The 26,593-nt window shown below is 46.2% G+C and overlaps 1 protein-coding gene across 1 annotated transcript in view; it reads left to right on the top strand.

The window, feature by feature from the left end:
* RAB31 (RAB31, member RAS oncogene family) overlaps positions 1–26,593 on the top strand; it is a 57,697-nt gene that overhangs the window by 8,405 nt on the left and 22,699 nt on the right. The window contains exons 2-3 of the mRNA XM_063300225.1: positions 3,241–3,320; positions 6,870–6,951. Coding sequence (XP_063156295.1) covers positions 3,241–3,320; positions 6,870–6,951 — 162 coding nt within the window. The remainder of the gene's footprint in view (positions 1–3,240; positions 3,321–6,869; positions 6,952–26,593) is intronic.

The following is a 26,593-nucleotide window of genomic DNA, read 5'->3' as shown; positions in this document are numbered from 1 at the left end:
GTTCTGGATGTTAATGCCCAAACCAATATTGAGTCACTTGCAAACATTGGGTCGTTGAAATGGCTGGCCAAAAATAATGTGTCCTTCCAAACAGAAAAATACTTGACAGTGGGTTTAACTCAATACCATAGGGATAGCTCTTACCAGAACAAGATTCAAACAGTTATATTCTGTGGTCTAATATGGACGATTCCACCAAGACCGTGTTTTAAGAGAATGTGTTTGTGGAGCATCAGAAATAGAAATTGAACATATCCTATTCAACTGTCAATTACATGCCTCAGCAAGGGCTACAGACCCTGCTTGACAGAACCATATATTGGGACTCTAACAAAAGATTTCCTTCAGGGCACAAATATGTAGTCACTAGAACTGTTAAGTTTATAGTCAGGGCTGTCCAACAGAGAACCTGTTTTATAGAACACATTGGGGTTGCATGCAAAGGTGATTAAGTCACCTAAACACACAGTTTTTGAATTTTAATATTCATCTTATTATATATCTCTGCATTCTATTTTATCTTATTCTTTTACCTTTATTTTATTTTATCTTACCTTACTATATTTTATCTATTTTATCTCACTGTAGTCTTATTTTATCTCATTTCACTGTATCCCACCTTATCTCATTTTACTGTATCTAACTCTGGCTGATGTCCATGCCTTGATATGGTCAACTGACTAATCAATCACTATCAATAAATCAACAAATTAATCAGTTAGTCAATTGACTAATCAGTCTGTCACAGTTCCAAAGAAAAACATGAACTGGAGAGTTGTTTTGAATGTGAAGCCGTTTAATAAGTTAATCAGACACCAGAAGTTCAAAATGGAAATAGATTGGTTTACAAAATATTTGTTGGAGGCTCCTTGCTGGAATCATGGCAGAGATGACCAGTAAATTTTGTGCAGAAAATTTCCAGAGTTTGGCAGTGTTACAATATTTTATTGTTTTATTGCCTATTGCCGAACATTGTTTCAAATGTTACAATAAAAATCGTATTTATCTTCACAGAGCTTTTGTTTCTTTGAATGTACTGTTCAAACTGCATAAAATAGTTAAATGTACATTTATTTATTAAAGAAACTTATATGTCCAACTCACATATGGTGACTCCGGGCAGCTTACAGAATTAAAATCCACAACACAAAAAACCCATCAACCCCCCACCCCCTGTGGTGTCACAATCAAATCAGCCACTTGATTGGCTGCATATCAGCCTTGGGTCCCCAGACCCGCTGACAGAATGTCTTCAGGATCTTTCATAAAAGTATCAAGGTGGGAGCCAATCTTATCTCCGGGGGAATGATGTTTCATAGGGAGGGAATCACCATGGAGACGGCCCTTTTTTGGGGTCCCGTTAGATGTACTTCCTCATAGATGAGACTTTTCCTCCCCCCCCCTTTTTTTTTCCTTGCATCAAATAACATAGTCGAAATACTTCTGCAGACCATGGATACTGAGATGAATATGTTACTTGGAATCATACACAAATCCACAGGAAAATTTTACAATTTAAAATGTCCTGAAAAACTACACTGTAAAAGGACTGTGATTTTAGGCCATTCTTCCTCCTCCATGTAGCCCCAAAGATAACCTTCAGCAAGGCTTTTCTACATTGCTAGTAAAAGATGATGAATAGCACTGGTTTGAGTTTTATTTCCAGTAACTGTTCTGAAATGGTCCTTGAATGCAACAAAACTGTAGTCAGTTTGCAAGTTGCATTAATTGCCAGCTGTGTTCGGATGCTTTCTCTAAGCAGCATAACAAAACTAGGAAATGTGGTTAAAATTATGATTGCACTAATCAGACATGGAAAAAATTGCAGAACTGTTGGTATCCAATCAGCTGATAATGATTACATGCTATTTTGGAATTGCAGTAAGAGGAAAGGTAGTTCCTTATTTATTTATTTTTTGGCTCTTTTTTACCACTTGACATACATAACCTATTTCCTCAACACTATACATACACATCTCCATGCATGCTACATGCCTGAGCAGGTGAAGCAACAGAGAAGGCCCTCTTCCTGGGTCCTGAGTGTATCTTAGAAATGAGTATAAAATCATAGTTCAAGGTCACACCTTGATTTTAATTTTAAGGAATTGGACTAGATTATTAACAAAGGAATAAAGAAAACACTTGCCTACCCCACACAGACATTTTAAATTATACTCAGCCTATCTGCCAAATATTTTCAAGAGAATTTTCCTAGAGTCAGACAAATGCATCTACTACGATTAATACAATATGAATGGAGGGTGCAGGATGCATTGGTATGGATCTCAAAGATCTTAAAATATATTCAGATCATTTCAACATCTTATAAGAAATCAGTAAAATATGTTGAATTTGGTAGTAGTAATAGCATTTTGCCAGAATTACTGTTTAGAATCTATTAAATTAGTCTTACGTGTGTGTGTTGTGCCTTTGAATCAATCTTGACTCTTGGCAACTGCCTGGACTAGTCCCTGCAGTTTTTTTGGCAAAGTGTTTTTGGAAGTGGCTTGCCATTGCCTTCTTCCTAGAACTATCAACCATCCCAAGGTCACCCAATAGGCTTTCTGCCATGATTAGAACTCATGGTCTCCCAGTTTCTAGTCTGGTGCCTTAACCACTACACCAAACCGGCTCTCTTAAATTGGTCTTAAATACAGTATATTTAAATACACAACTACCTAAGCCTTGTAACATATTCACCTCTGCAAAAGACTTTATGGTAACACTTTTTACAAGCTCAAAGTTGGTGCACAGAACACTTAACGTGTTCAGAATAATGGGAAGAACAATCAAGTAATACTGATAGGGGAGTTTTGTGGTAGAACAGAATCTGTTGGCTTCCTATATCCAGGGAAGAGCTTTCAGATGAAGTGTTTCTATTTTTTGTTTCTTATACCTTCTCTGATCTTGTGTCAGTTTCAAGTCTGGTATGTTATTTCCTGAGATTTGAAAGGGTTACAAACTTGTGCATCTCTGACTTTCCTCATCACACACTCAAAATACCTATTTTGGGCCTAACTATGAAAATTGCTGCTGCAGTTGCTGCTGCTATGGGAGATTCCCTGATACTGGATGAGCTGATGGAGCAGCATTTCCATATTCTGATATCCTTCAACCATTTACTTGGAGAGTACAGTATGGCCTCTTAAGTAAATATACCCAAACCCAAGGGATTGTTCGTTTAAGACAGATGAGAGTTCAGGATAATGTTGGGCTCATTCTTCCTTTCTTAAATTTTAGGATACTGGAGTTGGCAAATCAAGTATAGTTTGTCGATTTGTTCAGGATCATTTTGACCACAATATTAGCCCTACAATTGGGTAAGTACCATGTTCAGTTAAGCTAAATAAACACTGATGAATTCCTTTTTAATTTAAAGTAGGGAGAGTTCATTACTCAAAATAGCTGTATATGTATTTCAGTTTCCATCCCTGTTTTAACATGGGACATTATTAATTGCGTGAACATACTACCTTCCGCTATTAATGCCAATTGCAACATATTTTAATTCTCCTATTTTTTGTTGAGGCTCCCACTCCCACAACTAACTACCAAAACTCAGCAATTTAGGCCTGTTTTGGGGTAGAGGATTGTATGTTTTTAAGGGTAGAGATGGGAGGAATATGTCTCCTATTCCCATTCCCACTGTTAAAATCCTGAAAAAATGGACAGAAAAGTTGATCCTGCCCATTACAATGACGTTTATATCACAAGATGACCTCATGGTTCTCCAGAAGGTTTGGATGCCGAGTGTTTCTCCATGAATCATTGATTATTCCTAATTTAAATCCATAGTTTTTGAAAAGTGTTTTTACATTTTACATTTATTTATTTATTTATACTTTACATTTCTAAGGCTCCCTGATTCAACAGTGACTCTAGGTGATGTACGAGTTAAAAACAACCACTGTCCCTGAAACAAAAACAAAAGTAACAGGGAACAAACATACACTATAGCAAATGGATGTAATATAGTACCCAACCAACTTATCCCAGACCTTCGAGAAAAAGTTGAGTTTTCAAAACTTGTTTATAGGACTGTAGGGTCAGGTCAGTTAAAACCTCCAGGGGTATGCTGTTCCACAAGGAGGCAGCATATAGAAGGCACACTTCCTGGGCCCCATCAGATGGTATCGCTTAATGGGTGGGTCCTGAAGCATGCCCACTCTATCAGATCTTACAGAATGGGCAGAAACAATAAGAGAGGGTCAGTCCCTCAAAAAACCAGGCCCTGTGCTATGAAGGACTTTACAGGTGATAACCAGCATCTTGAATTGCATCCAGAAGTTCACCGGTAACCAGTGCTGCTCACATAGCAGAAGTGTTACATCAGTGTTTTGAGGCAGGCCCATAACAGCTTGTGTCATTGCATTCTGGACCAGCTATAGCTTCAAGGGCAGTCCCATATAGGACACATTGCAGTAGTCCATGCACAAAGTGACTAAGGCATTAGTGACTGAGAAGAAATTTCAAGTCAAGGGAAAGGTGCAATTGGCACATCAGGTGAATATGCGCAAAGGACTTCCTGGCCACAGTCACAACCCATTCTTTGAGCTGGAGCTGTGAGTCCAGAAAAAACCCCAAATCACAAACCAGTTTTGTTTGGGAAGTGCAACCCCATTCAAAACTAAAGATAGAAAATATCTGGTACTGGAAGAATCATGAACCCATAGTTACTTCTTGTCAGGGTTGAGTTAAGCTAATTCCTCCCCATCCAGGCTGTAACTGCCTCCAGACAGTGGGACAAGACCTCAACAGCATAACTTGGTCAACCAGGAGTTGAAATATACAGCTGAGTATCATCAACCTACTAATGATGTCTGACCCTGTGTAGACAGTTGATTTTAGTTACCACTTCATGTTGATGTTAAACAGGAGGGACAAAAGTGTTGAGTCCTGAGGCACCCACAAACTAGAGGCTTTGGGCTTGACTTCTGTCCCAATTAATGAAGACTGGAACCACTCATGGAGAAAGTAGTTGGTCTAGAAGTATATCATGATCAATGGTATTGAAAGTTCTCTGAAAAATTAAGAACCAGGATGTCACACGACCCCCATCCCAGCTCTATCTGAGGATATCATTACATCCCAGCCTGAACCTTGACTGAAACGGTCCCAGATAATCCATTTCTTCCAGCCTTCTGAAGCTGCAGCACAACCACCTTCTCAGCAACCTTTTCCAAAAAGGGAAGCTTGGAGACTGGATGAAAATTGTCCAGAATCACTGGTCCAGCGATGGCTTCCTGAGGTGGGGGCTGCAGAGTAATTCAGCTCCAGCACTGAAAAGGAGGAATGAGAAAGAAAAGGGTTGCTCAACTCTGGGAAAGTAGAAAGTATGAGAAAGAGACTCAGAACAGCCCCACCTTGACCTTGTTGTCCTTAAAAAGGGCAGTGAAAGTTTTGGACATGCTTTCAGGATTCTGTTAATACATCCTACAACAATAAAGTAGTATTCCTTGAATCCCTGCCATGTCTATTCCTTGACCTTGCCTTTCTTGAACAGCTGACAGGTCCATCACTGCCTCTTGGTCATATAGCCATGCCAGGTGGAAACTAAGGCCTTGAATCAGATCCTTCTGAAAATCCCCAAACTTCTTCTGAAACCCATAGAGGTCCATTAGTCATCTAGAGTGGATCAAACTAATAGTTCAACCTCCTCACGGGTGGGTGGGTTAGCAGTAGCAAGCCAGAAAGCATCCAGAGAGAGTTCTGACCATGACAGAGGACTAATGTGTTCTGAAAGTGGAAGACGTTACCATTAAAGACAAAAACCAGATCTAATGACTTGGGTCTGTTCCACATTGGCCATGAATTCCTCAGCTGCTCCAAACTCTGTGATACACAAAGTCAGGTTAACGTCTCCCAGAACTATGTATCAGTCTTGGAGTCTCCATTCTGTCAAGCTGCTCAGGCAGGGCAGTTGCTGCTGTGTAGGGAGGCTGATATAGCAGCAACTGATGCAACAGTTCTGAAAAGGCCAATTTCAGCCACAAGGTCTCACATTCTGGTTATGTCCAGTTGTGTGTGAGGCAATGAAAGATGTTCAGGCTTCTCCGATAGCAGTTCATAACTAATTTTTATTTTCTCTCAGCCATAAAACATTCATAAACTGTTATAGTTTTCTATTCCTTTCCAGTTTTACAATCAACATTCAGCTATAATAAAAGTGATTTGTAGATTTGGGTCCTATTATCCCTTTTGATATACTTTGATGTAATTAATTGGGACAGTTGGAATTAATTATCCAGGTGATGATGGTATATGCAGGAAATCTCAATGAACAGTACCATCCAGGAAAAAAAATGATTCTGCCTTTTTCTTTTTCGTTTAGGATTAAATGTAGCTTAGAAGAGAGATTCCTGTTTACTTAATCTCTCATTTAACATATTTTAAACACTTCTATCTGAATGTTGTCAAAAATCAAATTATAAGATTTAGGAGCGATTAGCTGAAATTTCCTAGGCGTGTATCTGCTTTAGTTGAAAGAACAGTTTCATTTTGTAACTCATCACATTTTAACAAAATAGGATAGTGTGGTTTAAGGGGCTACTGTGTCATTCATTTTCATTAATTCTTCCAGAACTTCAAATTTTACAAATGTGAATCCTTTCTGGCAAATGATAAAAGACCCTATTCTGTGCATGTATACATCATTATGTTTAATTTAACTTTTAGATTGCCTGAAATACATATAATATCTTTGCAATTCCAAACAACATTATGAAGAAATGCTTTGTTTCTTCCTTTGTGAAGATTAGGTTCCTGAGAAGTGTTGTTTTCTTAACTGGCAAATACATACACTTTAGTGACGATTTTATGTAAATTCGTCTTATTTTTAAACAATGTGCAACTCTTCTTACCAATTTTAGAGCTTCTTTTATGACTAAAACAGTCCCTTGTGGGAATGAACTTCATAAATTTCTGATCTGGGACACAGCAGGTCAGGAGAGGGTGAGTATGATTCTTTTATCTAAAGACAATTGCATGTCATGTTTTGTATTATTAATATTACTATTAATAAAATTAAGGGGAATAGGCATCTGTAGCATTATAAGATCCTTGTCTTCTGAAGCCAAGAAGGCATGGTATGTTTATACTGTTCTAAAACATCACAGTAATCTAAATTCTTCAACCAGAAAAATAAATTCTACCACCTGCATAACTTATGCAATAAACAATTTAGGGGGGGTTGATCTCCATTCCCAGTGAATTTCCTTAATGCACTTTAATGGGTCTTCCATTTCAAAAGCACTTGATTGATCAAGTTCCAACTTAGCCACCCAAAGACATTAAGTATAATTTCTTGCATACATATTCAAAGTTTGTTCAGTCTTCCTTTCCAGAATATTACTAGTTGATGCTCCACAAACTGGATCATCAGAAATATGTTAAAACCTTGAACTTCAATTTTATGATGAATTTCGTACATCATTTGAAGCAGCCTGCCCCTGCCCACCTCTGCCAAAAACATTTAAACTACTCTAGGGCTGTAGCTTCAAAAGATGAAATGCTCCTCCTCCCAACAAATTAATTATTCCTGCTAGTTCATGTTGCTGGTTCTGTGTTGTCACATGTGGCACAGAAGGATGAGCCTGAGCCAGCACTTCAAGATATTTCAGTTTTCCCTGTTCCAACAGAAACAGTTGTATGATAGAGATTAAACAAACAGAACCCTAAACCATCAACAGATTGACTGTTTCACCAATCACAACAATAGGCAGCCAAGCTCTAGTCTCAGGCTTCTGGAAAGGCAAAAACTGTGAACCCCCAGACTCTCTAATTTCTGGTTTCTCAGGACCTTCTAGGCTCATATTCAATTAATGGCCCAATCTCTGAGCTCCTTACTGTTTCCTTTTCTCTCCCCATTGCTGACATGATATTCTTATTTACTGCAACTGGTCTCGAAGGAAGGGAGGTGAAGTAGTTATGCCAGCAATGCAAACTTGAACGTCCTTCAGTGCAGTGTCCCATGTACTTTCCTCTGTTTCAAAACTGGTTCAGACTCTTCTGCTACTTGCTGCTGTCTGTTGGTGGGCTGAGAGGGGATCTGATGACTGGCCTCTTGCAACCAGCCAACATTGCGGTATGAAGGGGCAGCTTACATCTGCATTGCCTTTTTATTTGCTACATCATAATACTGATTCAAACCTTCAGATCCTTCCCATTTGTCCCACTGAAAAAAACTATTGCTCAGTTCATCAGTTGGTTTGACCATGTTGTCTGAAAGCTTTTGAAAGTTAGTATAAGTGAGGGATTGCATGACTACTAGTGTAACAATGCTAACTTGTTTATATGTGTATGTGTAAATTGTTATGGTATGATCAAGTTGGTACATTGCTTTGTACTTAATTAGTATCGTGGTGGAGATAAGGTTTTTCCGTTGCTGACACAGTCTTATTTGACAATGGCAAGCAAAGCTCTTAGTTCACTTCTCTAACCCTTCCATTACAGTTGTCTTGAGCACAGTATATTATTATTGATTTCCACTAGTAGCTTATTGTTGCTCCATATAATTATCAAAGTTTGCTGAAAATATTAGATTTCCTGATCTTGGGAAAAAGGGGAATATTTTATCTCATCTTCCATATAGCAAACTTGTATGCCAAGAGAGCAAAAGTCTTCTTAGTACAGTTTTTAGATTTTTTTAAAAATGTATTAAAGAATGTCAGAACTTAGTAGAATAATCATTGTGGAGGAGTATACTATTTTCTGAAGGTCATACCAAAAGAGAGTTTCTAATGTCACATGAATTTTTTTGTGTTCTACTTGCATTAAATCCCAAATGCCTTGCATTCCAGAAAATTAACTCTGTTCTCTTCTGAGCTGAAAAGTCTGATGTGCATGTTTGCTCATATAAAAATCATGTGTGTGTTTTGTTTGTGTATATGTTTGTGTGTGTGTGTGAGAGAGAGAGAGAGAGAGAGAGAAAGAGTGAGAGAGAAAGGAGAGAGAGAGAGAATGGCCAGGTGCAACAATCCTTTCTTTTCCCTGTCCTTTTCTTGGATCCTTGATTATTTAGCAAACTCTAAAGTTTGAAAAATAATCTGTGCTTCCTTAAGTTACAATGAATTAGAGATGAAGTTCTACTCTTTCTGGCATTTCTGGCAAGTCTAGCAAGAATTACACTGTTACTACAACAGCTACTCTAAAAATGATAACTGGTCCAATTTAGGGCTAGGAGACACTGGTTGAAATCCATTCTCAATGGATATGGCAGGAGCAGGTAATCTTTTGGCTCTTAGAACTGGTGGGTTGAGGGTTGCACATCTATAGGTAGTCCTAGGGTTATGACCATTCAAAGTTTTGGCTCAACGAAGGGACTTACAACTAGTCACCAAAGAAGTTCAGGCCGTTGTGGTGTCCTGTGATCACATGATTGCCATTTGCAATCTTCCCTACCGGCTTCCCACAACCAAAGTCAATGGGGAAGCCAGCAGGGAAGGTCACAAGTCACTTGGGTAAGTCTCCCCCACCCCCAGCCTTTCTTCGCTCGCACACACCATGCCCTCCTTCCCCCCTTTGCTCACACGCATCCTGCGCCCTCTTTCCCCAGCCTCCCTGTGTTCGCATGCAACCCGCATGCTCTTTCCCCGGCCTTCCTGAGCTTGCACTGCACCCCAGCGCCTCCCTCCCCCAACTTGGGCATGGCCTGCACTGGGCCTCCTAGAGCCTCCCCTACTCCACTGCAGCACCCTGGATCAGTCTCTGCTTCTCAACAACACCCGGGAGTGCCTGGATTACCATTGCTAAGCAATGCGGTCACCCGACTTAGCACTTTATGACCGCATCGCTTAGCAATGGCAATTCCAGTCCTAATTGCAGTCATAACTCGACTACCTGTAATGTTAGTAATATGGTTCAAAGAAAATGGAAGTGGAGAAGGTCAAAGTGATTGAAGCAGCTAAGATGTGATCTGAGGACATTTCAACTAGTTTGTTGTCATGATCAAATACTCTGATTTCCTTGAAGTGTCATAACTATCCACAGAGAGAGAGGATCCATTTGATTGATCCATCCCAGGCAATTGATGGATCTCATGGGTTTCTAAGTGGTGTTTAGAGGAATTTCCAAAGCTCTGGTGAGTAGTTCTGTGGTGTGCCTGGTCAATCACTCAAATCTATAGTCAACAGCGGTGCTTGACAGGATTGTCTCCGAGCAGCCTCTTCTTGTTAGTCTGTCCAAGGGAGTTCCTTGGCTTACTGAGGAGCTATGGGAGATGAAATAGCAGAAGAGACACCTAGAGTGATGCTGTAATGATTGCCTATTCCAATAAAAGGAGTCTCATCAGTAATTACTAGAGAAAACTAATTTATTGAATGAATAGTATGCAAAGTACGAAGAAAGCTGAGAATGAGCAAAAGCGCGCCAATTACAAACTTAAAAAGCCTTGCTCCCGTTGCGAACCCTCCCCTCAGGCTAGCATAGCAACCACCCACCCCAGATGCTAGCAACCGTTAGAATCGGCCTGAGAAAGTAACCTTGAACAGCAGAGATAACCCAAACATACATTCCAGAAGATCACAAGTCAGCACAAAGGAAATTTACCAGCGTGGCCAGGCAGGCACGCAACTGCAGATATGACATGTGAAACGTTACGAGGAACCATAAACATCGGAACGGGAACATGACATACCGCCCCCCCACAAAGAAAAAAAACTTAATTGTTAAGGCGCAGGTTTATCAGGGTAAGCAGCATGAAACTGAGCAACCAAGTGGGGAGAGCGCACATGTTGTGCAGGGACCCACTCTGGATGAGAGAAATGCTTCCAGCGAATCAGATATTGCAGAGTGGAATGGAAACGTCTAGAGTCTAGTATTTCCTTGACTTCGAAATGTTGTTGACCATCAATCATTATGGGGGGAGGTGCAGGCGGCTCAGGATGCCAATGGGTAGACTCCACGAATGGTTTAAGCAAACTGCAATGAAAAACAGGGTGTAAGCGCTTGAGATTGTGAGGTAAGTCCAACTTAAAGGTAACAGGATTAATCTGAGCAACAATAGGAAATGGACCTATGAACTTGGGCGCCAGTTTTTTGGATGGTTGAGGGGATTTGATGTATTTGGTGGAAAGGTATACTCTATCCCCTATTTGAAAAAGAGGTTGTGGTGCCCTTTTTTCGTTGGCATGTCGTTGATAAGTGGCTTGAGCATCGGCTAAAGCTTGCTGTAGTTTTGGCCAGGAATCTGCCAGTTGTGAGGCCCAATCGGTCGGGGAGGTGGGCGAAGTAGACGGTGGAGGCAATTCAGGAATAGGGACAAAGTCATGGCCAAATACAGTACGAAAGGGCACCGCCCCAGTACTTTGATGCACAGCATTATTGTAAGCAACTTCAGCAAATGGCAGGAGGTCTACGCAGTTGTCTTGTTGATAATTAACAAAAGCACGTAAATATTGCTCCAACGTGGCATTAACCGCCTCAGTATTCCCATCTGTTTGGGGATGAAAAGCCGTGGATAGCGCCTGTTTAGTGCCCAATAGTTTCATAAATTCCCGCCAAAAGCGTGAAGTAAATTGTGTTCCTCTGTCGGTCACCAAGCGGGCGGGGCTACCGTGTAATCTGTACACGTGAACTAGAAAGAGGCGTGCCAGCTGTTGTGCAGATGGTAGAGACGCACAAGGGACGAAATGAGCTTGCTTCGAGAAAAAATCCTTAACAACCCAAATGACAGTCTTTCTCTGGCTAGGAGGTAGATCCACAATAAAATCCATAGAGATTTCCTCCCAGGGGTGGGAGGGATTGGCCACTGGCTGCACAAAGCCCTGGGGTTTCCCCCCTTTTCGTTTTGCAGTAGCACAGACAGGGCAAGACTTGACATATGCTTTTACATCTCGCCGGAGGGTTGGCCACCAGAACTGTCGACGCACTAGATGAATAGTTTTTGTAAAGCCAAAATGCCCAGCTGTTTTATCGTCATGAGACCTGAATAGCACGGTTTTGCGCAAGGTTACAGGCACATAGAGGCGATCATCTTTCCATGCCAAACCTTGCTTCAAAGTAACCGCGCTCTGATTGTTTTGCAACCAAGTATCCGATTTCAACTCTGCCAGAAACCTTTGTTGCAAATCTGCAGGAACGGATACATGTATCGCTCTAGGACCGGCAGGGGTGTCAGGTTGCTGCGCTCGCGTCTGACTGCGAGTGACTGCTGCTAGTGCCATTTGGGAATCTGTCCAGAGGGTTCCCACCACATCTGGGGCTGTTCCTGAATCCTGGGGTTGGCGCGACAGTGCATCAGCTAAAAAGTTTTTCTTTCCCGGAATGAATCTGAGTTTAAAATCAAAGCGGCTGAAGTACTGAGCCCATCGCACTTGCTTAGGGCTGAGTTTACGAGAGGCAGTAAGGGACTCCAAGTTTTTATGATCAGTCCACACTTCAAAAGGGTGTGCCGCCCCCTCCAATAGATGCCTCCAATTCTCCAAAGCGGCTTTCACCGCAAAAGCCTCCTTCTCCCAAACATGCCAGTGTCTCTCTGTCTCAGAGAATTTACGTGACAGATAAGCACAAGGCTTTAATTGTCCTTGCTCATTGCCTTGCAATAAGAGGGCACCAATAGAAAAGTCTGAGGCATCGACTTGCACCACAAATGGTTTGTCAGGATCGGGGTGTTGCAAGATTGGTTCAGAGGTAAACAGTCGCTTGAGTTGGTCAAACGCCTGTTGACAAGCAGGCGTCCATTTTAGGAGTGCCCCTGGATTCTTTGATTTGCGGGTGTCTCCCACACCCTTTGTTTTGAGTAATTCGGTTAGGGGTAAGGCAATCTCAGCAAATTTTTCCAAAAATGGACGATAAAAATTCGCAAATCCGAGAAACGATTGCAGCTGTTTGCGTGTGCGTGGGGGCTCCCATACTAAAATAGCCTCAATTTTGGCAGGATCCATTTCAATGCCTTTATCTGAAATCCTATACCCCAAATAATCAATTTGTGTTTGATGAAATGCACATTTGGATAGCTTGGCATACAAGTCAGCCTTTCTCAATTTGGTTAACACTTGCCTAACCAATTGCACATGTTCCCTCATGGTTTTTGAATATATTAACACATCATCTAAATAAACCAAAACCCCATTGAACAAGTGGTCGTGCAAGACCTCATTTATCAACTGCATAAAAACCCCAGGTGCCCCAGCCAATCCAAACGGTAACACTTTATACTGAAAAGCCCCAAATGCACAATTAAAAGCTGTTTTCCATTCATCCCCCTCCCGAATGCGAATGCGATAATACGCCTCCCTTAAGTCCAATTTAGAGAAGATTTTCCCCCCCGCCAAGTGGGCTAACATTTCCTTGATGACCGGGAGGGGAGATTTGTTTAATAGGGAGACTGCATTTAACCCACGGAAATCCGTGCATAGTCTTAAAGTTCCGTCTTTCTTTGATCTAAAGAGTACTGGAGCACCCACTGGTGAATTGGCTGGTTCTATGAAGCCCCGCTGTAAGTTTTTGTCTATGAATTCACGAAGAGTAGCCAATTCCTTTGGGGTCATTGCATATACCCTTGGTTTGGGCAACTTGGCATTGGGAAGAATTTCAATGGCACAGTCAGTTTTCCGATGAGGCGGCAGCCGATCTGCCTCCTTCTCCCCGAACACATCGGCAAAGTCCTGGTATTGGTCCGGGAGCCCTTCCAATGGTACAGCGAGGGTATGCAGCATTGACAGTGCTGCCCTCCCCACATTGGTATCCTCCTCCTCATCATCCCCAGGAGGGGCTTTATAGAACCCATCTGCAAAAGTAACAGTTCGGTGTACCCAGTTTATACTAGGGTTCTGTTGAACAAACCAAGGCATCCCCAGAATGACCAAGGGACCACCCACCGGTGCAACTACAAAGGGCAACTTTTCCCAGTGGCTACCCAGTTGCAAAGCCACTAACGCTGTAGACTGGGTGACTGGTTTTCCCCCCGATATAGATCCATCCAATTGGGTGAAAATCATGGGACGTTTCAACGGGAAGGTGGGTAACTCCAAAGCAGCTACTACATCAGGATGCATTAAGGAACGTGAGCATCCAGAATCAATCATAGCCCATAGTTCCACAGTTTTTGTAGGGGAACCGAGCTTAAGTCTCACAGTTAACGTTGGGAAATTTCCACTCACCGAGACATGATCGCGCCCCTCTTCTTCCACCTGCTCTTTGGCGCTTTTTAGAGCAGGTGGCTGGAGTTTTCCGCCGGTTGGGAGGCTTCTTTTTCGTCTTGCCCACCATAAAACAAGTCTGCATCCTCCACCAGCTCTGCTACTGTCGCTTTCAGCTTCCTCGGTGCCACTGGTGATTTCCCCCCCGATCTGTCTCTCCGTTCCTCTGGCTTCCTGCGGGGACATGCAGCTGCCAGGTGCCCCTCCTTACCACACCGCAGGCACAATCCTTTGGCAAAACGGCTTTCTTTTTCTTCTTGCCACGACCGTCTCACTGGTTTGCTAGCAGTAGCTGCTGGCCTTGTAGGTTTCCCCATCGCTTGTTGTTTGGGACCTCTTTTAGTTTGAGTATACTTAGCTTGGGCTTGCTCAACCTTCGCAGCCAATTGTATCCACTCATACAGCGTTGCTGGGTCGTCCCGTACAACCGCCCATCGTAGTATATCTGGTCTTAGTCCATCTTTGAACATCTCTACAAGGGTGGTGGCAGACCAATCCTGTACTTTGCCGGAGAGTGCTTGAAACTCCAGCGCATAATCCGAGACTGATCTGGAGCCTTGAACCAACTCCCTTAGGGCTACCTTTGCTTTTTCCTCAGCTAGAGGATCACCAAAATGCATTTTCATTGCCCACATGAAATCATCAAAGCAATCCAACTCCAAAGCGTCCATGTCAACCAGTCTCACGAACCAGTCTGCTGCCCTCTCCTCTAGTTGGGTCGCGACAGCATTAATCTTAGCCCGCTCAGAACGAAACACGCTCCCAAACTCTTCCATATAGCTGTGTGCATTCGTCAAAAAAAATGACAGCTTTGTGGGATCCCCATTAAACTTCACATTAAAGTCTCGATATCGGACCCGGGTTGGGCTATCGTGTCTCTTTTTGTGCTTAGCCCTTCGTGGCTGTGGTGGCTCTTCCTCCTGCCCCTCTGGCGCTATTTCTTGAGCCTCTGCCAGTCGAAGTTTCACACGTCTCCCCCCCTCCCGGCTCCGTCCTCTCTCCTTCTGCTCCCTACTTGGGGAAGGTAAGGAGGCTTTCTTTGGAGGCCTGCTCGGCGGGGGCCCTCCCCCCCAATATTTCCGTTGCTTTCCCTGTTTGTCTACGGGGGAAGGGGGGGTTGGGGACGCGGAGGTGTCAGGAGAGTCACTACCTTCTTCACCTCCCATCTTTTCCTTTTTCTGAGTGTCCCTGGTAAAGGTTAACTTTGCCAACAAATCCTCTATGGATTTCATCCTCGCCTCCAGCTGCTGGGATTTCTCCGTCTCCATCTCCGTAGGTGTCACTGCTCTTGTCCTTTTGGTGATCTGCACGGTCGGAAACAGCGAGGAATACACCGGCTTGGCTGGGGCTGGTGGCGACCCATACAAGGGTCCCTCCGTCTTCTTGACTACCACTGACTTCACTGCCTTCTCCGTATCGCAACTGGAATCCGTTGCCTCGGAGAGGTCATCCGACCCTGGCGTGAGAGTCCCCTCTCTCCGCGGTCCCATGGGCTCTTGTTCCCCACCTCTGGAGAGCTGACTTTCCCCCGAGCCGGTGGTTGAGGTTGGGGCAGTTTCAGTCATCGCTAATTAAACTCCTCACAGGAAACTGGATGGTTGCTAGCAGACTGATATTAAAGATTCTCAGCTTTATGTAATGATTGCCTATTCCAATAAAAGGAGTCTCATCAGTAATTACTAGAGAAAACTAATTTATTGAATGAATAGTATGCAAAGTACGAAGAAAGCTGAGAATGAGCAAAAGCGCGCCAATTACAAACTTAAAAAGCCTTGCTCCCGTTGCGAACCCTCCCCTCAGGCTAGCATAGCAACCACCCACCCCAGATGCTAGCAACCGTTAGAATCGGCCTGAGAAAGTAACCTTGAACAGCAGAGATAACCCAAACATACATTCCAGAAGATCACAAGTCAGCACAAAGGAAATTTACCAGCGTGGCCAGGCAGGCACGCAACTGCAGATATGACATGTGAAACGTTACGAGGAACCATAAACATCGGAACGGGAACATGACAGATGCTGGCAAAGAATTAATGTGATCAGACACAAATAAGAGCTCAAATTTGAGCTTACAGCATGATGGTTACAGCAGTGAAGTGGGCCTACGTCTCTGTTCTTGCATCTGTCGATAGCTTCCCAGGAGCCTTATTTAAAGTAACCCACTCCTTGCTGGGTGGGACGCGGTGGCGCTGCGGGTTAAACCGCTGAGCTGTCGATCGGAAGGTTGGCGGTTCGAAACCGCGCGGCGGGGTGAGCTCCCGTTGCTAGTCCCAGCTCCTGCACACCAAGCAGTTCGAAAACATGCAAATGTGAGTAGATTAATTGGTACCGCTTCGGCGGGAAGGTAACGGCGTTCCGCGAGTCATGCTGGCCACATGACCCGGAAGTGTCTATGACAACGCCGGCTCTAAGGCTTAGAAACGGAGATGAGCACCGCCCCCTAGAGTCGGACACGACTGGACTTTACGTCAAGGGAAACCTTTACCTTTACCTTTTACCACTCCTTGCTGGAGAAATCTAGGGCTGAAAAATCAGCTGCTGGGCTGTTGCAAAGAGTTTGCATAGCACTTGGAACCTAAAACAGCTCATATTTGTTCAGACTTCAACACCATCTGGGCAAGTCCAGCTGAGATTACAGAGATTTTGTGATGTTATCACAGTTTGTAGCTGTGGATCCTGAGGAACTGTACAACCACTTGTGGATTAGATCTCGCCTTACCTGACTAGTGAAAATTGCCAGGGTGGTTACAGGAGGCTGGGTTTGGGTGGTGGTGAATCCATGCTTGAAGGAGGGGTGTTTATCTTCTACCTTGATATAGGTATGGTGGTGCATCCCTTCCTCAAGCAGGCATTGCTCAAGCTGACTTTTTAAAACAACTGTTGTCCTATCTCCAACCTTCCGATTTTAGGTGATGGTTCAACAGACGTATCCCCAGCTTGTCCCTTGGAAGTCATTTTAAATGGGTTCCAGGGGACTTTAGAAACCACATAGCTACAGAGAATCTTGGATGAAAGAGAGATCTGGTTTCCTATCAGTCAGGATTCAGGACTGGATATGTGGGACTTGTGGGTGAGGAAAATGGTGAATTAGACATCTCCAAATGAGCAGAGACAACGCCGCACCGATGACTGACAGACCAGCGGCGAGCTCGGTCCAACAGAGCCCCTCTGGACAATGAGAGAATGAGAGATGGCCCACTTGTGCTCCAGATGGCTGCTCCTCATGAGGAGACTGCAAGACAGTGGTTCTCCTGTAGATCCGAGCACTGGGAGACTAGGGAAGCTATCAAGCTCTCAACCACTGTCCTGTCCCAGCCCAAATCACACACAGTACACCAGGGAGGCAGTTTACTAAGAAACTTGTGAGATAAACGAACAGGCGGCAAGGAAGAGTGAGCACAATAGCACTTGCAAACCTTACTGAGGAACTTGTGAGGTAAACGAACAGATTCCAAGGAAGTGTGAGTGCAAATGCATACACTATGCAGAAACAAGCCCCAAAGTCCTGAGACCTTGCCTTAAAGGAGTTTCACGTTCAAAACAAGATTAGTCAAGCGAGTCCAAGGGTCCAGAGTCAAGTCGCTAGGTTTCCGATTAGGAGTCAAGGCACATGGAATCTGGTAAGCAGGCGGTTGTCTCCAACCACTGGTCTGGGCTTGCGGCTCCCTTTTTATAGAGGCAGAACCAGGTGGAGCTTATTTAGGAGCGCGGGGCTGCTTTCTCACGTGTAGCCTCTCCAAGTTTTGCTGTTTGCTCTCTCCTTTCTGCTGTTCTTGCTCTTGGGCTGAGAGGGGGTGGCAACCCCGCATCCTCATCACTGCTGAGCAGTGACACCTGACCCTGCTGCTCATTGGCCAGCCCTGCCTCCTCTGCCTGCCCAGATGGACCTTCGTTGCTCCCGTCGCTGCCTGCACACCCTCAGAAGCTGTCCCTGGACGCTCTTCCTCGTCCTCTCACTCGGACTTCGAGCCCCCCATGACAACCACAGTGGAGCCTTTAAGGACACTAAATTTCTAATTTTAAAAATGGCTTCAAAGGGACAAGCTGGGAGTACAATCACTTTTGGATTTATAATTATTTTGAAGTTAAAAGAGGTCTTCCAAACAACAAGTCTGAAAATCTACCTGGTGAGTAAAACATCATGAAATAGAAGAAAAATTAACTTACAGGTTAAATAATTTAGGAACATAAAATAAATGGCAAAAAGCTAAATAGGAATTTAACCTAAGAAAGCTTTAAACAGATTAAGGGACCAGACAAATTTGGAATATTAGGATTTTTGCTAAGAGATTTGAAAAATTGAGTAAATAAAACAAAACATTTTCATGGGAATGTGAATTGTTTAGTATATGAGGACAGAGATTATTGGTAGAAAGTTGGAAATACAGAATAAAGAAACTTGAGATTTCATGAATATAGAAATGGGACACTAGAGGAGACTAAAGTTCACATTGGAAAAAGAACAATGAAACTTACAAAATGACCAATAAAGGTATCATGCTTAAGACATTTCAAAGGATCTTTGAAGAACTGGGATATAATGTCAGGCTCTGCCTGCTACCCAGTAAAAACGCAGACGCTAGTGTAGGCTTAGGTTCTGGTTTTATTTGAGTAACAGTATGCGTGCCCTTTAAGAAAAGCTGAGAGTGAGTGGAGCGCGCCGGAACGGGATTTAAATAGCCCGCGCCGGTCAGCGCTCCACCCCTTCTTACTTCGGGTGCGCCCCGAGCCCCGTCAGTTCCGTTGCCAGTAGGTGAGGGGTCGTGGAGCCCCTCCTGTGCTCCGGGCATTTCCTTAATTGCTTCCCTGGCCGGTGGTGGTTCATTGCCGGGCGATCAGGTTCGTAATCTCTTTGACAGCTTGGGCGCACCTCGTGGTCTGGTCTTGTCAGTTACCTTCTTTGCAACATTGTATCTCTTCCGCGCCTCTGGCTAGAGTTGATACTTTGTTGCCAGCACCTGTTGCTCTCTTTTGTTAGCTAGTTGCCTTTTCCCTTAATCCGCTCGGTACCCACTTCCCTGCATTGTCATGCGAGCCGTTGTGATGTCACAAGCATCGCAACGGTGATCATGACATACTGCCCCCCTTTGAGAAGGTTAAGCCGCGGGTTTGGAGGGGTAGGCGGTATGGAAGGTGCAGATCAGGTTGGGGGCCTGGACGTCACGGGCAGCGACCCACTCAGGGTGTGGGAAGTGTTTCCACTTTACGAGGTATTGGCGGGAGCCCCGCCGCTTGCGGGAGTCAAGTACCTCCTTTACTTCAAAGTGTTGCTGCCCATCTATCATCACTGGTGGAGGGGGGGGCGTGTGTGGGTACCACCGGGAGGGATCACTTGCCGGCTTGAGTAAGCTGCAGTGAAATACCGGGTGCAGTCTCTTTAAATTATGGGGCAGGTCCAAGCGCACCGTGACTGGGTTCACGATTTGTGTCACCTGGAATGGTCCAATGAACTTGGGGGCCAGCTTCTTCGACGGTTGCGGCGATTTTATGAATTTGGTGGATAGATAGACCATGTCCCCCACCTGAAATGTTGGTTGCTGGCGCCGGTGTTTGTCCGCTTGTAATTTGTACACCGTTTGTGCCTTTTTAAGTGCATCCTTGATGACCGGCCAGGAATCTGCGAGTTTCTCACCCCAATCACAGGCGGCCACTGTTGGGGACGGAGGCTGAGGTAGTTCAGGGATGGGGACGAACTCCCGACCCGACGCTACCCCAAAGGGGTTTTTTCCCGTGCTTTGGTGTATCGCGTTGTTGTATGCGACCTCTGCAAACGGGAGGAGGTCCACCCAGTCGTCTTGGTGATAGTTTTTGTAGGAGTGGAGGAATTGCTCCAGTGTGGCATTAAGGATCTCTGTGAATCCGTCCGTCTGGGGATGCCAGGAGGTTGACAGGGCTTGCTGGGTACCTATTAGTTTCAAAAAAGCCCGCCAAAACCTTGAGGTAAATTGTGTGCCCCTATCAGTCACCAAGCGGGAGGGGCAGCCGTGTAGGCGGTACATGTGGACTAGGAACAGTTTCGCCAGCTGTTGGGCTGACGGGATTGAGGCGCAGGGGATAAAATGCGCTTGTTTTGAAAAGTAGTCTTTTACCACCCAAATGACTGTTTTCTTTTGGTTGGGCGGTAAGTCAACTATGAAGTCCATTGAGATCTCATCCCAAGGGCGGGAGGGTTCAGTCACAGGTTGCAGCAGCCCCTGGGGTTTGCCAGCCGGTCGCTTGGCCATAGCGCACACTGGGCAGGACGCCACATACGTCTTGACGTCCTTCCTCAGCGAGGGCCACCAAAACTGTCTCCGAGTCAGGTGTAGGGTTTTCAAGAACCCGAAGTGACCAGCCTGTTTGCTGTCATGCGATCTGTTGAGGATTGCCTGCCGTTGTGAGTCAGGTACATATAACCTTCCCTCTGCCCGTGCTAGGTCCTGGTCCATGGTGACCTTGTTGGGGTTGGTGAGGAGCCAGGGGTCAGATTTTAATGCCGTTATGAAATCTGCCCGTAGCCCACCTGGCATTTGAGGTTGCCTGCGTCTAGGGGCGGGTTGCATCGTAGTTGTTTTCAAGGGGGGGGCAGGCTGTCCCCGAGCACGACCCCGGGTGACCACTGCCATACCCAGCTGGGAATCGGAAAGCACCGTCCCTACGATGTCAGAGATAGGCTCCGCATCCTGAGGCAGTCGGGAGAGTGCGTTTGCCAGGAAGTTCTTTTTGCCTGGTATGAACTTCAGCTGGAAGTTGAACCGGCTGAAGAACTGAGCCCAGCATATTTGCTTGGGACTGAGGCACCGGGGCATACGGAGCGCCTTGAGGTTGTGGTGGTCTGTCCAGACCTCAAACGGGCAAGTCGTCCCTTCCAAAAGGTGACGCCAAGCCTCCAGTGCTGCTTTAACCGCAAATGCTTCCTTTTCCCACACGTGCCAGCGCCTTTCTGTCTCCGAGAATTTCCTCAAGAGATAGGCGCATGGCTTCAGGATTCCAGCGGAATCCTTTTGCAGCAGGATGGCGCCTATTGAGAAGTCAGAGGCGTCCACCTGCACCACAAAAGGCCGTTCGGGGTCCGGGTGAGCTAGAATTGGCTCCGCTGTGAACAGCGCTTTTAGCCTGTCAAACGCGGTTTGACAGGCAGGAGTCCAATTAAGTACGGCCCCCGGGTTTTTTACCTTGCGCGTCTCCCCGACGCCTTTGGTCTTGAGCAAATCGGTTAAGGGTAGGGCAATTTCCGCGAACCCCCTCGCGAAGGACCTATAGAAATTCGTGAACCTGAGGAAGCTTTGAAGCTGGCGCCTGGTGCGTGGGCGTTCCCAGCTCAAGACTTCCTGAACCTTCGCGGGGTCCATCTCTATGTCTTTGTCAGAGATTCTGTACCCTAGGTAGTCCAAGCGCGACTTGTGGAATTCGCACTTGGACATCTTAGCGTAGAGTTTGGCTTTCCGGAGCTTAGTGAGGACTTGCCTCACTAACCTCTCGTGTTCCCTCTGCATCCTCGTGTAGATGAGGACATCATCCAGGTAAACCAGTACGCCCTTGAATAGGTGTTCATGCAGTACCTTGTTGGTGAGTTGCATGAAGACCCCCGGGGCCCCCGCAAGACCGAATGGCAGTACCTTGTATTGGAAGGAGCCCAAGGGGCAGTTGAATGCCGTTTTCCACTCGTCCCCCTCCCTGATGCGGATTCTGTAATACACCTTGCAGAGGTCGAGTTTGGAAAACACCCTTCCCTTTGACAGGTGTGCTAGCATGTCCTTTACGAGGGGTAGGGGGTATTTGTTGGATAGGGAAGCGGAATTTAATCCGCGGTAATCGGTGCATAGTCTCAGGGTGCCGTCCTTCTTTTCCCGAAATAGGATGGGTGCTCCAACCGGCAAGTTCGCTGGTTCTCTGAAGCCCCTGGAGAGGTTTTTGTCCAAGAATTCCCGCAGCGCCGCTAATTCTCTCTGGGTCATGGGGTAGATCTTGGGCTTGGGTAATGGGACGTCTGGGAGCAGTTCAATTGTGCAGTCCGTCTTGCGGTGGGGGGGGTAATTGGTCTGCCTCCTCTTCTCCGAAGACATCTGCAAAGTCTGCATATTGCTCCGGCAGTCCTTCTGGGGGGGGGGTCGTGGGTATGGTCGACGACTTCCGCCCTCCCCACCGTCGGAACAGATGGTTTGTCCGGTGTCGGTGCCTGGTAGACCCCATCTTTGAACTTGATGGAGCGTGTCCTCCAGTCTATGTGTGGGTTGTTGCGTGCTAGCCAGGGGATCCCCAGCACTACTATGGGTTTCCCTATCTGGGTTTCCACAAAGTCTATGGATTCCTTGTGGGTGCTCATTGTCAGGGTGACCATTCCGGTCCTCTGGGTGGCCGGTTCCCCCCCCCCCGCTGTAGAGCCGTCTAGTTGTTGGAACGCCAGCGGTTTAGGGAGGGGGGAACAGGGCAGTTTTAGTGCGGCGACAATGTCTGGGTGGATCAGATTTCTGGAGCACCCAGAATCCACCAGAGCTTCGACCGTAATGGCTCTAGCGCCATAAGAGAATTTAATTGTCCCTGCCAGGATGGAGCAATCGTCACTCACCCTGGGGTTGTTGCACCCCTTCTTCACCACCTGCCCAGCGGCGCTGCTTAGAGCAGATGGGGAGCGTTTTCCGCCGGCTGTTCTTGGGCGTCAATCGCGTCCCCTGCAAGGTAGGCGTCCGCGTCCTCGTCCAGGGTCGCTAACACTCCTGTCAGGCGTCTGGGGGGGTTGGATGGCTTGTGCGGCATCTTCGGTGTGGGTCTGGGTGGGCGATCCATTGTCCTGTTTTTGTAACAGTCCGCCACTCGGTGGCCCATCTTCCCACACCTGGTACACTGCCCGCGGGCAAGCCTCCGTTGTTGGTCCGCGTGCCAGGTTGGGTCCGACTGTGGGACTGGTCCTCTGGTGCTGGGAGGGATTTTGTCCTCTGCAGTTGTGAGCAGGAACATGCGCTGAGCGTGCTCCGCTTTTCTGGCTAGGCAAATCCACCCATGAAGGGAGGCTGGGTCGTCCCTGTAGAGTGCCCATTGTAGCACCTCCCGGTTGAGGTCACGCTTGAACATGTCAATCAGGGTGGCCTCAGACCATTCCGTGATTTTGCCTGCGAGGACCCTGAACTCAAGGGCGTAGTCGGCCACCGTTTTTCTTCCCTGGCGCAGCGCTTGAAGTGTGCACTTGGCCCTTTCCTTCGCCAGGGGGTCCTCAAAGTAATGCTTCAGCTCGGCTAGGAAGTCGTGCAAATTGGCCAAGGCTGGGGCTCCGGACTCGGACATCTGTACGTACCAGTCCGCGGCCCTATCTTGGAGCTTGGTGACCACTGCCGAGATTTTTGCAGCTTCTGTGCTGAAGCAATGGCCGTATTGGGCCATGTAGTCCCTCACATTTGTTAGGAAGAAGGACAGTTTCGTAGGGTTCCCGTCAAATTGTACAGGGAAGTCTTTGGCGAACCTCCCAATTTGCAGGACCCCTACCTGTGGGTGGTGAGGGATGGCTCCCACTGTCCTGGGGCCACGAAGCCCTGCGACAGAGTCTCGTGCTTGGCCCCTTCCGCTCGGGGTTGTTGGCGGGGTGGGTATGGTGCCTCGATCCCCTCTTGCCCCCTGTGCCGCCTCAGTCTTGGAGCGCTCACCTACGATCGTTGCCAGGGACTGGAGCAACACCTGCTCCAGGTCTCGTACCTTGGCTTCCAGGGCCGTGTCCTTGTCTGGCTCTCGTACCTTGGCTTCCAGGGCCGTGTCCTTGTCTGGCGTGCTCCGGTCTGCCGATGTCGGGGACAGGAGCAGGTGTTCAAGGTATCGTACCCTAGCTTCCAGGGCCGTGACCCTGTCTGGCGTGCCCTGGTCGTCCGACGGTGCTGCCAGATGCTGTCCGGTCTGTAGTCTTGCGCCTTCCTGCTCGGGCGTTTGGGGATAGCGGAGCCTCCAGGTGGAGTAGGGTGTTCCCGTCCAGGGTCCTGCTCTGCCGGCCCATGTGAGGGGTTGCTGGTCCCCGACTTCGTCTTCCGTCGGGGCTCTCCCATCTGGGTTGGAGCTCCAGGTCTGGAACTGGGGTGCGGTGTGGGCAGGGAGGGTGTCCGTGTCCCATTCCGGGTGCGCCGCCTCCAGCAGCTGTCGGGTTGCCTCTGCCTCTTGCGGGCCGTCCTTCATGCCTCTGGTGCGAAGTGCTGGCTCCATTGCTGTCCCCGGTTCCGTTTTCGCCAGTTGATCTCTCCCGCGGAAAATTTTCGTCCGGTGGAGCTTGGCGACTTTGGTTTGGTGACTCTCAGCTTTATGTCAGGCTCTGCCTGCTACCCAGTAAAAATGCAGACGCTAGTGTAGGCTTAGGTTCTGGTTTTATTTGAGTAACAGTATGCGTGCCTTTTAAGAAAAGCTGAGAGTGAGTGGAGCGCGCCGGAACGGGATTTAAATAGCCCGTGCCGGTCAGCGCTCCACCCCTTCTTACTTTGGGTGCGCCCCAAGCCCCGTCGGTTCCGTTGCCGGTAGGTGAGGGGTCGTGGAGCCCCTCCTGTGCTCCGGGCATTTCCTTAATTGCTTCCCTGGCCGGTGGTGGTTCATTGCCGGGCGATCAGGTTCGTAATCTCTTTGACAGCTCGGGCGCGCCTCGTGGTCTGGTCTTGTCAATTGCTTTCTTTGCAACATTGTTTCTTTCTCTTCTGCGCCTCTGGCTAGAGTTGATACTTTGTTGCCAGCACCTGTTGCTCTCTTTTGTTAGCTAGTTGCCTTTTCCCTTAATCCGCCCAGTACCCATTTCCCTGCATTGTCATGCGAGCTGTTGCGATGTCACAAGCATCGCAACAGTGATCATGACATATAAACATATAACTAAACTGACAGCAGTAATTTGTATACCTGCCAATGTATTTCTCAAAGATTTTGAAGAAGTCGGAGATGTAAAAGATGTGGAAAACCCCAAATGATGTAGAAATATTGGAAAATGAAGAATTGTGGATTATAAAACAGATGATTATTAGAATGGAAATACAAATCAAGAGATGAAAAATGACCTGAACAAGGACTTATTATTGGATTTACAAAAGAAGGTGTCTAGAGCCTTGAAGAAATGAAGGTCCAGGTCATTTCTGAGATGGGAGAAAATGTCCAGGTCGTTTTTGAGATGGGAGAAAGACAATTTGAATGGAGATTCAACCCTACAACAGCAACTTGATTGATTAAAGTTTAAGGCTGTTAGTGGCAAAAGGAAGGAATACAAAGCCGATTTATTTGATCAGGGTTAAAATAAGAACTATCTTTATAAAATTTTGGAAACCCTTTATGGATTTTTTGCCGAAAACCGGACAGAAATAACAACAATGTTTGGATTTGTAATTGGATAAAGTGAAGGGAGGGGTTATGAGATGAAGCGAATTATGCATCTAACTGCATAGGGGGTGGGAAAATATTAATTTGCTGGTACTTGTTGCAAGGAAGATCGGGAGTTGCTTCTTTAAATATTCTTTTTTCTCACTTCTTTTCCTTCTCTGTTCTTTTTATTTATTATTTCTTTGCACTTTGTATTTCTTCTCTTTTCTATTCTTCTCTTTATTTCTGACTTTAGTTTGTATTATCTTTTAGTATTAAAAAATTCTTCAATTAAAAATATTTTTTTAAAAAAAGGATTCAGGACTGGGTATGGAATGACAACCACATTTGTTGCCCTGTTGGATGACCTTTGGCAGGTCTAGGATTGTTGAGTGTGACAGTCCGGGTCTTGCTGATTCTCTTGGAGGTTCTGGAAACCATTAGTTATGGTATCCTGCTGGACTGGCTACAAGGATTGGGATGGGGGCGCACTATGTTGCAGTGGTCCTCCTTCCTAAGTGAGGCCCTCCACTCTAGGGTGCCATAGGACTTGGGACTTTTCCCCCTGCTTTTTAACCTCTGTGTGAGTTTATCAGCATGAGAATGAGGTGGTATCAATGTACAGATGATACCCAGTCATATATCTCTGAGGTGCGGAGGATGTTCTGACTCGATGCTTGGAGGCTCTTAGGATCTGGATGGGCAAACGGGCTCAGACTGAACCGTGGTACAATGGAGTAGCTGTAGATTCAAAGGCCAGTTGAATCTGGGGAGAATCCATTCTTATCTCTGGACAGGTTTGTGCTCCCTTAACAAAGCTGGCTCACAGTTTGCAGGTTTGCCTGAACTCACAGCTCCTGCTTGAACAGCAGATGAAAGACATGACCACGAGAACCTCTGCAGGATCAGGAGGTGTTTCTTGGCTCAGGAGGATTTGTGCACAGTCATTTATGTCCTCGTCACTTTGCAGCTAGACTGTTGTGATTCGCTCTGCATTGGGCTGCCCTTGATGATCTTCTGGAAGCTTCAGCTGGTGCAGCGTGAGATGACCTGGATAGCTATGGGCATATCTAGATTCACCAATGTGACGACTTTGGGAGTTGCATTGGCTACTAATGTTCAGGGTGCTGGTTATCACCTTTAAAGCGCTGAATGGGCAGGGTTTAGAT

Source organism: Candoia aspera, chromosome 3, assembly GCF_035149785.1.
Source record: "Candoia aspera isolate rCanAsp1 chromosome 3, rCanAsp1.hap2, whole genome shotgun sequence".
Lineage (NCBI taxonomy): Eukaryota > Metazoa > Chordata > Lepidosauria > Squamata > Boidae > Candoia > Candoia aspera.
This window is presented reverse-complemented; position numbering and strand designations above follow the sequence as displayed.